Consider the following 12,285-nt stretch of genomic DNA (forward strand, 5'->3'; position numbering starts at 1 on the left):
CTACTTTTGATTAACAACAAAATAACTACACCACGAAGCTATCGACTTCAAGTTCGGCAAAAACATTGAAAGTCTTTGGACGCAGACTGCCATTGAAAATAGGCCAAATCGATAGAAGCTCACGGTTACAGTACCGTGTATTGAGAACATTTCGCCTTTTTCAGAAGAATAAAAACTTTGTGTTTTGTTCTACTGAAGATAAATCTATAAAAATTGAAAGCAACGTTCTATGCGCGATGCTATAGTGACTGTACAAACAGAGGAAACGTTGATCACGCCTACTTGATGTTATAGTGTATCTAAATTTGATTTTTTTGAAAATCCTTTAAAACAAGCAGAAGCAAACTATAAAACTCCTGAAGTACATAAATTCTTTGCGATGTTCAAATTCGGAATACACTTACGCATGCCCATCTGTTCGTCTGTTCATCTGCTCAACTGTGTATGACTTGTATCTACATCTGTATTTGTAGTGTAAGAAATGCAAATGAAATTGAAAATAACACAAACTGGTCAAAGGTCACGACCCACTCGCTCTCGTAAAACAGAAACTGCGAAAAGTTTTTCTCTCCGTGTTTTTTACTTGTTAATCACTAAGTGCAACATTTTTGAAGTACTATACTTTCATTTTGAAAATAGAAATGATCCGCCGCACCCATCCAATATTGTAGAATAAAAAACTTGAGCTCTTTTACTTTTTTTAATCTATTTTAGGATAACGGCAATGGTTATAACATGTTCGGGCACAACCGAATATAATTTTCTTACTTGTTTTTTTTTTTTTTTGTGCGAAATGTACCTAACACTTTTGTGTCAGAAGGAATCTCAACATGTACCTAACGTTCTTATAATTTCTGTTTTTAAGTTAATTTTGAATTCTTTGATTAGAATTTTTTTTTTGAATTTTTTTGTCTTGGCGAGTACCGGAATGAGTGCTAAATTGTATTTTGGCTGCAAATAACAGAATATATAGAATGAATATATAATAGAATGTTTAAGGTAGGTAATGTAAGAGTATGCTTAAAAAGCCAAGACATCTCCCGTCGAAGAGTGCACAGAAAGCAATTTCTACAAGGCAATCGCTAAATGGAAAAACAAGAAAGAAGTGACCAATAAGACTATTACGTCTGAAAAGGGAGCTTCTTCGTCGTCTATTTCCAATGTGAATAATGATAGTGGTATTGGTAAGGAAGAAGTAACTAACGAATCAACTTCTTCAGTATTCAAACTTGTAAATGAAGCTATCGTTGTTCATACAATTCCTTCATCAATCGCTTCGGTCTCAGCAAATGTGGTGCCTCACAAACGGAAGTGTCCCACTAGTACTCCGTCGTGTACACACATTTATATCGCACATTTATGTCTTACTACAGTCGATCCGTGTTTTTGGCTTCCTAACACATTCATACAAGATTATGTATATATCTTCCATTAACTGACACAAAAATAAAATCAAAAAGTTATTGTAATAAAGATAATCTGTCGTTTACCAAGGCGTTTACCAAAACGTATTTGATAGTTGCTGGCTTGTATAGAAACATAGTTAAACTCTTGGGTACTAAATTCTCTCTTAAATGCAATAACAATACATCTATAATAATTTTCAATTACCAACAGTTTCGTTAGTTGATTTTCCAAATTTGCCGTATTTTTGTCTTTTGTTTGATTGAACGATCTATGAAACAACTATTCAAATAGGTGATAGTCATTTTATTGTCCCGTTCTTTATATTACTTCAATATACGACTTTTTTATTTAGAAAGAAGAAGAAGAACATTTGATTTTAGTTAAACTATGTACATAAAAATAAATAAGCGTTGTACTTATGTCATCCTAAACCAGCGAAACTTCGTTGGAAGTAAAATTTATGCATAATTACCAAGAAGAATTAAAAAATACATGTAAAGTAAACCACCAATTTAAATACAAACAAAATGACTTTTAAATGTTACATTATTTTTTATCTATTGAGAACTAGTTTTCTACTCCAAGTTGTATGCTCCACATTTCTCTAAATTATCTTCATAAAAAGGCAATTTATGATATTAGAAGCTTACTCATTTTCTTTGCGTACGATTGCTGGGAAGGAAAGTAATGATAATTATTGGTTTCTGTGGCTTACCAAAAAATTTAAGTTTCGTAAAAACTTCTTCGTAAAAATTCTTCATCAGGGCATAAATTTAATTACCTCGACCACCAATATTATTGCAGACACTTTCAATCCTCACTGCTCCTAGATATTGTTTTAAGTTTGGCAACTACAAAAGAAGAATGTCTATATCCCTTGCATATTTCTTTCAATGGCTCTGAGTCCGCTTATGATATTAAAACGTCGAATCTCTTTGCTGTACTTGCGACGACATCTTTTAACTGCTAATTCCGATTCCACTGTCAACTATCTACATCCGATAACTCACTTGGTCTTGGTTCCCAGCTTGGACATTTCAGAAGATGATGTTTTAGACGATTTAAGATCTCTAAAATATAGTTCTGCTCCTGGATCTGATGGGAGTTCATTATGTATATTTAAAATATGGTTTTTCGATTTATGTGGTGTTGTTTCAGCGATTTTCAATCTGTCCTTGAAATCAAGTGGTTTCCCTTTGTGTTGGAAGAGTAGTTTCCTTAGTCCAATTCACAAATGTGGAAATAGGCATCACGTAGAAAACTATACAGGCATCGCCAAGTTGAGTGTCTAACATAAATTGTTTGACTGTATTGTTACTCAGGATTTAGCTTTTGCTATTAAATCTTTCTCCGTTCCGGCTTGGCTTTCGGAAAGGAAGATCTACTGTCACGAATTTCTTAGAGTTGTCTTGCCATATTTTCAAGGCTTTTTCTAGTGGTTTTCGCACGGATGTCGTATACACTGGTTTTAGCAAAGCATTTGACTTAGTTAATAATAATTTATTGATGTTCAAACTCCAGATCTCTGGCGTGCCTTTGTACTTATTAAAAGGGATAAGCTCTTATCTTCATAACTGGTGATTCAGGGTTCTGTTTAACTCCATTATCTCATATGAATACCCCGTAACATTAGATGTCTCCCAAGGCAGCTTCTATGAATTAATGATCCCCCTTCTGTGATTAACTCCGGCCATATCTTAATGTACGCTGGCGATGATAAACCGTTCTCTTCATTTTCTTAGGAATCGTATTCGTATCAGCTTCAAACTGACTTAATTAATTTGGTTCCAAAATTTTATGAAATAAAACCTAGAACCTATAATAAACTTTCTTTCTTAAAAAGGAAGTCATTCAGTACTTAGTATTTCATTGACGCATACAAGTTGGAAAGCGTTCATTCGTTCATCGACTTCGGGAATTTATTCAACCAAAGATTACATTTTAATTTGCACATTGAGTTCTCTTTAAGTAATGGTAGGTTCGCGGTGGTAGTAGGTGGTTTCATTAAGAGGTAGTTCAGAGGGCTAAAGGATTACAAAAAAGCTTTACATGTGCTTAGTTAGACCAATACTGGACAACGCCAATTGAATTAGTTCAAAAGCAATTCTTGCCATTGAGAAACGGAGATCTATTCTTGATGTCTCCTTCTTAATTAAGTTAATTAATGGTACTATCGATTCGTTCACATTACTTAGTCACATAAACTTTAATGTCCCTAATCGCTTCAATAGGCACTTCATCTTCATTGAGTTGAATCAATGTAAATATAATTATGTACTGTTTTATCCATTAAGAGTTGTTTGTAGAATGCTACATGAAATTTTAATCTTAATATCGGAGCCTTTAAACTCTATCAAAGCAACTATACTTGAAACGCTCGATTTCCCTACATCCTATTTCAACCATCTTACAATCTTAAGATCTTACTCGAATTTTCGAAGTCGAAAATTAACTGACATTGTATACTGTTATCAGTTGGCAAGCTTTTGCATGTTTGCAATGGCTGAGGGGTTCACTTGCAACTTCGACCTGTTGTGAGTATGCCTCTGTGATGGTGGTGTGTAAGGTTTATTTCTTTCTTATTTGTTTATATATGACTTTTTTTTTATTGTATTTCTTCTAACAAACTTTATATTAGTTTTTAATAATAAGATTTATTTCTAAGAACTAGATTTATTTTTTTCTAAGAACCAGTCAAATTTCGCTGTTAATTTATCTTCGCTGAGTTTCATGTGTAAGTAAATAAATAAAAAAAAATAAATAAATAAATGTATATATAATACTTAACTAGCGTCATACCTGCACCGATTACAGGAAAATGCTATTGGCCGATAACAAGTATAAAGCACGAAAGAATTAAACGACAACTGCCAACTTACCTGAACCCTTAGCTTAGTTAATGAAGTATTTGATAAATGAAATTTAGTGATTTAACAGACACTAATTTCAACAAGATTTTCGAAAAGATCAGTTGCAGTATTCTATACATGAGGATATTTGCTTTCACATTCATTTTTTATAAATCGATACAATCTGATCTAACTCAATGTCCTACATGTTTTCTAAAAAAATCATACCACTTTCCGAAGTTTCTCAATGTAGAAAGCTCTTTTCTGTTTTAGTTGCCTTGTTTATAACTATGCTCCATGTGTGGTTCTGGTGACAAAGATCCACAATCACATCCTCATTGTTAGGCAATTGAATACGTGCAATAACAATTTTCACTTTCGTACTTTCTCGACTTCCCCTAGAATTCCAAAGTTCGCCTTCATTTGGTTGTGGTCAGCTGGGCTATAGTGTAACTGACACCAGAAAGCCCATTTCGGGACGCGATCTGTACGTTATGCAGACACAGTCTGGTTCTTGGTTGAGTGGGCGAAACACTTGTTGCCATTGGATCGTTACTTAAAACCAGAAGGGTCACCCCGACTTGTAGAAAGGTCGTAGAATCTTTTAGGACAAAATCAACTGGGGGGTGCAAATTTTTCTGCTCTAAAACTTTTTGATTTAAACAGGCCCAATTTGAACATTTACATATTGAGGCCATGTGGAGGCATGACTTTTCACCTCACATTGTAACGTAAAATTTATTTACAACTTAGCAAAAAAACAACGAAGCTAATTAACCAAATATTTCATTTGTTTTAAAAAATAGGGTTCGCAATAAAAGAAGAAAAGAAGAAGACGTAGAGCAAAGTCTTTAGTAGCGCATTTCACATTGCAAATTGTACGATACACTTCCTATCTCCACAAATTTTATTGTTAGATAAATTCATGAAAACAAGTCTAATAAAATAGCGAACTATAAAGCAGCGTATTCAATAGATTGAACTTTGATTAGCAATGTAAATAAGAACCTTTGGACTTTAAACATATTAGAAAACTATCTTGATTTAGTTTGATAACGATAACTCTTTAGGAACAAAACCGATTATATGAAGACAAAAGTTGAGTGCTCCTGTTTCCTTACTTCAATTTCCGAAGGTGCCACTGAATCCAGTTGGCAGGGAAACAAAATAATACATTTGGATTCCATATGATTGTTTCTAGATTGAAAAAATTCTATGTATAGCAATAATAGAAACGTAGGAACTATATATACATATTTAGATGAATAGGCGTATATATGCTCATAGCATAAAGCATCTTACGGATCAATATTTCTATGAGCATATATACGCCTGTAAAAGTATGCATACAAATTCACAAGGGTTCGTAAATGCATGCGCCCATATATAACCCAAAAATAAAAACCAAGAGCAACAATAACGATTAAAAAAATGATTATAAAAAAGAAAGAAGGTAAGAAAGAAAACGCATAAATAATGTGAAATAACCAAAAACACATTTGTTAAAAATTTGTGCACGTATAGGTATGGGCTTGTAGGCGGCGTGTTGTATTTAAGGTATGTGTGACCGTCACCAATACGCAACACACAGTCGCTTCTTTTGTTTCTTACATACGTACACTTTTTCTACATTCAATACCCTATGGGTATTAATAGCATTGCACCCTACATTGCAGGTGGCTTATATCAAATCTGTGCAAGCAAGGAAATGGCTACATGTTTTTACGTTATGAAATATTGGTAATTGACTTAAAACAACGATCAGATATAAAAAGGAATACGATTATATTCATCATTTTCTTTTATTTGCTTTGAGGGCGTGTTGTTTGGGGATACTAATAGAAATAGAAACTCAGCGGCAATAAATTAAACAAGAAATGTCGTATCGTATTGTTTGGAAGTTTTTAATGTACTTAGACTTACAAAAACTGTGAAACTTTAACTACTTTTACTTACACAAACTTTTTTTATTTTTTGTATATAATTTGCGCCAAGCGCTAAAAAATCTTAATCAAAATTGTTAATCGTGTAAATTCAGCAAAAAAACACGGTTTATTTAGAAACGCAAAATATGTATTAGGCGACATAAAATTTGTTTCAAATTTACTTGGTATTCTATATACATACGTACGGCATCTTGAATACTTGCGGTATTAAATTTGAAAAATTTCATTTCCATGGTGAGTTGGAAAACCAATCTTGTTCTGAATGAGCTAAACTTTTTTTGTTTTTTTTTTTTTTTTGTAATAATTGGCGCGAATAAAATCTACAAAAACTTTAAAAAGTTTTTCGTCCAAAATTTTGTTTCTTCATTTAGCTTTTTATATGCGCCACTAAAGGATGGGGATATATTCATTTTGTCGTAATGTCTGCAGCACCCAAAAGAAGCTAGAGATATCGTAAAAAGCATAATTGACTTTAAATGTGACAAAAACATTGGAAGATTTCGCACGCAGGTTAATAATCCCTAAAGTAAACATATGAGAAAAGATAAAAAGTTGAAATTTTCGGCAATTACTTCACGAAAAACTAATTATGCGCAAAAATGGAAACAGCCGACCAAGGTCACATAAAGTTACAAGGGATTAAATTTTCTTTTTTTTACTTTTTTGAGGTTTTATGTTGATTAATCATAAGGTAAACGAGATAGAATGTTTAAAACTATTTTATACGTTCTTCAAATGGAAATATGTTATCTGTCTGAAAATGCGTTGATTCTAAAATAAGCATGGACACCATGATCTGTTGGACTAATTTTTTCATTAAAATATCCTTGACCATACCCATGGTATAAAAGGACTTGGAGAGTAGAATGAGAATTAATTATGGTGGACGTCACGGTGTAGTAGTTTGATTTTTGAATAGCAATACTTTTTAGTAAATTAAATAGTGAAAGATAAATTTTATCACATTCACTTTTTTATGACAATAAATAAAAATTTGCGGCATCGAAGCTTTTAATGTTAGTGGGTATGCGAGTTTCGGTCCCAACTGAATACAAGTTCCTTACTTGTTTATTTTTACTTTACTTTAATATATTTATTGACCATTTTTACTTTAAATGAAAGTTTCTGACCTTATAAAACTCCATCTCCAAAAAAATATGCATTGTAGAAAAATGGGGGAAAAGTTTTGTGAAAATTATCAATAAAATTTATCTCGATCCACATAAAGTGATACTGTTAAGTGAAAGAATAGTTCAATTTTCAGCACGAGCAACCATAACATCCAAGAATACGTACCTAATGAAGACATCAAAATTGTTAATCTTATAGTTTTGACTCTATATTACTATATTATTATACCATAGTATATTGATAGCTGAATGTTATTGTTAAGTTGTCTTCATTTTCGAAAGGCAGAAACGAAATATACTTCTGTAGATAAAAAAAAAATATTCTATAGTTGTTTTTGCCAATTTTTTCATCTTATATCAAGGAATTGACATATGGCAATTTTTTATTTGTACCATCTAACAACACACCCACAACATAAAATATATATATTTTCATCAGCGCAAGGAAAAATGGAAATTAGTGGGTCTCACCACTGGGTGATGACTGCATCTTCACATGCCTAATAGCCGTACTCGCAGCGAAGGTCATTTAATATATAAATAAAAGTGAATATTTTATATTATATTATATTATATTATTCGCCCAAACTTTACGGCTTTCACCTATTAAGGGAAAGAACCATGTCTTTTTTTACTTATTTAATGATCTCGCCGTAACGAGTAAGTGAAATGTTTTTGGAAGCCAGGAAGGCGAAAGGTTTTATTATTATAGGTTTTTAGTGTCATAATCTCAACAAAAAAAAAAACAAAAAGGAAATTAATATAAGAATAATTGTTAAGGTTTTTTTGATAATTTTGTTAAAGAACGAATCTGTCTGTCAAGCTCGACAATTGATGACCGGAGCGTTAATTTGTGTGAATTTTTCACAAACATGTACTTTACTTATTTACGTTTTATAAGTGAATAGTATTGCTTTAGTTCAATTCAAGTTTATATTTTTCTTATACCTTTTCGCAAAAATTATTACAATTTTTACAACTAACATGACGAACTACGTTTAGAAGCGGTAAAAAAGAGGTCTTATAACCAAATTTAGAATTGAATCATTTGTCCTTTTCGTTTTTTATCGCCACCCAATTCGAAATGTTTACAACGCTTTAATGGAGTTTGTTTGCGGTATTTGCATTCTGTGCATTCCATACGCAAGACAATCTTTTTAGTAGTTTTAGCCTTCTTCCGGAAGATGGGTTTTGTTTGACCACCGAAGCCCTGTTGTTTTCTACCATAACGACGTCTACCCTGTGCGCTTTTTCGCTCTTTCGACTTCTTATATTGGGTTACTTTATGCAACTTGTGACACTTACACTTTTTGCAGAAGGTGCGACGCTGTTTCGGCACGTTTACCATTTTGACGATTTTCTTTTCCCAAAGAAAAAATAGAAAAGAAGGAAAGAACAATAAAGCAGACGAGGTTGTTGCTAGATTATGGGAATTATGCTGCTTTAGATTCGATTCATTTCTCTGGAAATAATCAAATTATTGGGTTAATTTCGCAAGCCGTTAACGAAAAAAATACGAATAAAACTTTAAATTTCAGTAATCGTTGGTTTATTTATTTATTTATTCATTTTGCAGCGGCAATTATTGGATTGATCTTTCCCGAAATGAATGATACCCTACGTATCTATAATAAAATGGCAACAACCAATGGTTCATATGAAAACCAAGAGAGAACAAATAGACGGAAACATGTTCTACACAACTTTTATAATTGTTTATGTTTGTCTGCTTGTGAAACAGTACAGGATAACAAACTACACTGTTCGCTAAGGTGCTCTCGCTTTCCCAACTCCTACAGCATAAGGTATGAAAGATTTTCACGCAACATGCAGAGAAAGGAACAAATTACATTAAAGTATTCTTTTTTTCAGGGGCTCAATTGTACATATGTCTTAAAAGTTATACATCAACATCTTTCTGTGCACTTACTTCTAAGACAGTGGCTTACAACAAAAATTATGCATAATATATAACCAACAACATTTTTTTTCTCCCATAGCATTTATACGTTTTTATAAACTCTCATTTCACTTTCTTCCGTGTCAGTTTCGAAACCGTCAATCGAAATTTTTGGCAAATCTGTAGAATGTGCAACGCTCCTTCCAGTGTAAGCTAAGAATAATGAACAAAAAAATATAAAATATTAAACCAATTATATTTTGGAATTTTATGTTAATTGATGGGAGTGTCCAATTTTGTCTAATTAAAGACAATGCATCTTTATGTGCAAAAACTTCTAACAGTTCTATCAAATTTACAGTCGATATCCTAATTTTTCCGATTTTAACTTACATTTTTTGTGAAAATAGTTTTCTGATTATTTGCTCGTGTAACAAGTTATATTCATTTTAAGATGAGTGAAGTATCTGAAGAAATACGTTGCGTGATGCTTTCTACTATAAAAAAGTAAGACATACAAAAATATGCTGAAAAATTTGTAAAGTGTACGGTAAGAATGCTGTAAGTGAACGAAGAACCTAGAAGTGGTTTGCTCGATTCCGTTCCCGAAATTTCGATGTCAAAGATGCACCTCGCTCTGGTCGCTCAGCCACTGGAAAAGTGGGCGAAATTTTTTTTCACCCGTTCATTTTTTTAGATAGAGACATAAATTTTTTTTTAGACTATTCTTCGTTTTATGCAAAAATATCAATGCTCCTGAGTATATTAATTCTGTTCCATCCATTTTCCAACTTAAAAAATGACACCACAATGGTAGTCACATTTTTTTCGAAAAGCTTGAAAAAGTTCCTAAAAATAACATTTTCGCTAGACACGAAAAGTCTACCTAATTATGATTTCAAATTATACTTTTATCAATATGATACTTAGGAGTGCTTGGAAAATATGGAGTATCTTCTTTTTAAAACGAAAACCTTAAAAATTGAATGAAGTAAATCGTAATTTAAAAATTTGAAAGCAGCTAATCCGCAAAGCAGTATACAATTTGTTTCATCAGCAATTAATCAGTACATTTTCAAAATTTGGAACTTTTGTAATAATATACTATGTCGTATTTCGTCTCGAAATAAAATTTGCCGTTCTAGAAATTTGAACGACGTATTTGTACGTTTGTTAAATATATTGATAATCGCATGTAAACTGAGTTCATGGAATTGCCTAAAGGATGGTAGCCCACTTAGGTGTAACAAAAGTAATGTATATTAGATTCAAATTATTGTTTTATGAGTGTCTAATCCACCATAAAAAGCGATAAAAAACGGGATTACCCAACTTTATATAACATGTAAATTTTTTTATTCAATCTTTATAATTCATTTTCTGTATTGTTCATTACTTTATTTATTTACTAAAGGAAAAATCTTTTACGCACTCGCGAATCCGTAATCATTTTTAATTCAAAAATTACTGGAAATTTTCATTATTTTCTTTTAATAAAATGATGTTCAGTGCGACCACACGTAATCATAAATATCAGCATTTTAATGAACAAAAATGCATTCTCTAACGTCATTGTGTGAATCAAACATATTTTAAATATTCATTAAATCCCGTAAAAATTATTTAAGTGATAATATCTTTTACTTTTACTTAAAAAGGAACTAAGTACAAAGGATTACCTAAATGAAGATAGTTCACCAGAATAACCAACAATTTTTAAAATTTGTGTGTTTGTTAAAAATGTCTTTGCTATTTTACGATTTATTGCAAAGTAAAAAAAAGAAAAAAAATAAGCTTTAAATCTCAAAAATGTTAGAAAACATGCACATATAAAACAAGCTAAGGCTTTAATTATAATTATAAAACTGAAAAAACGAAATTATTGCTACTGCCATGCACAGCACTGAAAGAGTGCAATACACAAACCATGTTACAACTGCAAATTTTTGATATGGCTTAAAAAATGCTGAAACCGATCAAGGTAACCTAATTTCATTACTATGTCCAAAATTTATCACCGTCAAAATTGCTCCAAATATGCCCTCCCCATATGGGGAGGGCATGTATAAGACACTCAATTAATTATAAAAAATTTTAGTGAATATAGCCAACCGTAGATTTTTTTGATAGCGTCCTTTAAGTATATCAAAAATCCGCAGTCGCTTAAATTTGTTCAAAAATGTTGTATTCATTATAGTGGCATTAACTTTTTTTTTAACTTTTCTAACACCAAATGTGATTTCTTTTATTGAATATGCTTCTATTTTCTATTTTTGAATAGTTTTTCTCATCATTTCGTTATTTTTTCAATATCCCATTATCAACTGCATTAACAGAAGCGCGAACCAAGCATTAAGATAGCTCGCCGTTTAGCAAAGACAGAAATGTGGGCTACGCACAGTGGGCTAACTTCACGTCAATAGAGCATTACATAAAACTCATTTAGTCTTTATTATTGACCATTATAACTGTAGGGAACAAAGATATAAGTTAACCAACTATTCTCAACGGGAAAACGGAATTAACAAAGTAACTTAATTGTTTCATTTTTAACATCATGATGATGACAACTTCCAAGATGAAATCGGAGCAGCACCTCACTTGAAAATCTGCATCGAAAGGAAACAGAAAAACCTATATTTCATACAATGAAAAAAAGCGTAAAATGCCTAAAAACTGCCAAGAAACGGTTTATTTATAACACAATACTAAACAATATAATGGAAATGGAATATACACGTGTATGTGTATCTGCCTATCTATCTGTTTGCATGCCTATGTACACACTTATATTCCACGAAAAAGGTACAAAAGCTATTGTCATATTGATCAAGCCGCAAGTAGTAATAAAGAGAACGACAGACACCAAAGCACTTAAACGCAGAAGCAAGAATTTTTAACTTGTTGTTTTTGTCGTTATTGTTCTTGTTATTGTTACTGTAGTTCTGCTGCTTGTGCGATTGCACACACTAGTGATTGATTTGATATGTTGACTTTGCACCGTAAGCAACATTAACGCATATGCTCACACTTACTCACATGCGCGTTTATAT

At 32.0% G+C, this 12,285-nt stretch overlaps 1 protein-coding gene across 1 annotated transcript; it reads right to left on the reverse strand.

The window, feature by feature from the left end:
- Positions 1 to 8,322: 8,322 nt before the first annotated feature.
- On the reverse strand, positions 8,323 to 8,759 carry LOC119643674 (60S ribosomal protein L44-like). Its single transcript, XM_038043070.1, has one exon. It carries the CDS (start codon positions 8,678 to 8,680, stop codon positions 8,366 to 8,368), a length of 315 nt encoding a protein of 104 aa, XP_037898998.1. The 5' UTR covers positions 8,681 to 8,759; the 3' UTR covers positions 8,323 to 8,365.
- Positions 8,760 to 12,285: the final 3,526 nt, after the last annotated feature.

The sequence above is a fragment of the Glossina fuscipes genome, unplaced genomic scaffold, assembly GCF_014805625.2.
Source record: "Glossina fuscipes isolate IAEA_lab_2018 unplaced genomic scaffold, Yale_Gfus_2 61514, whole genome shotgun sequence".
In the NCBI taxonomy this organism is placed as follows: domain Eukaryota; kingdom Metazoa; phylum Arthropoda; class Insecta; order Diptera; family Glossinidae; genus Glossina; species Glossina fuscipes.

Coding starts and splice junctions, on each gene's coding strand:
- LOC119643674 (XM_038043070.1), bottom strand. CDS start 8,680: ATGGTAAACGTGCCGAAACAGCGTCGCACCTTCTGCAAAAAGTGTAAG.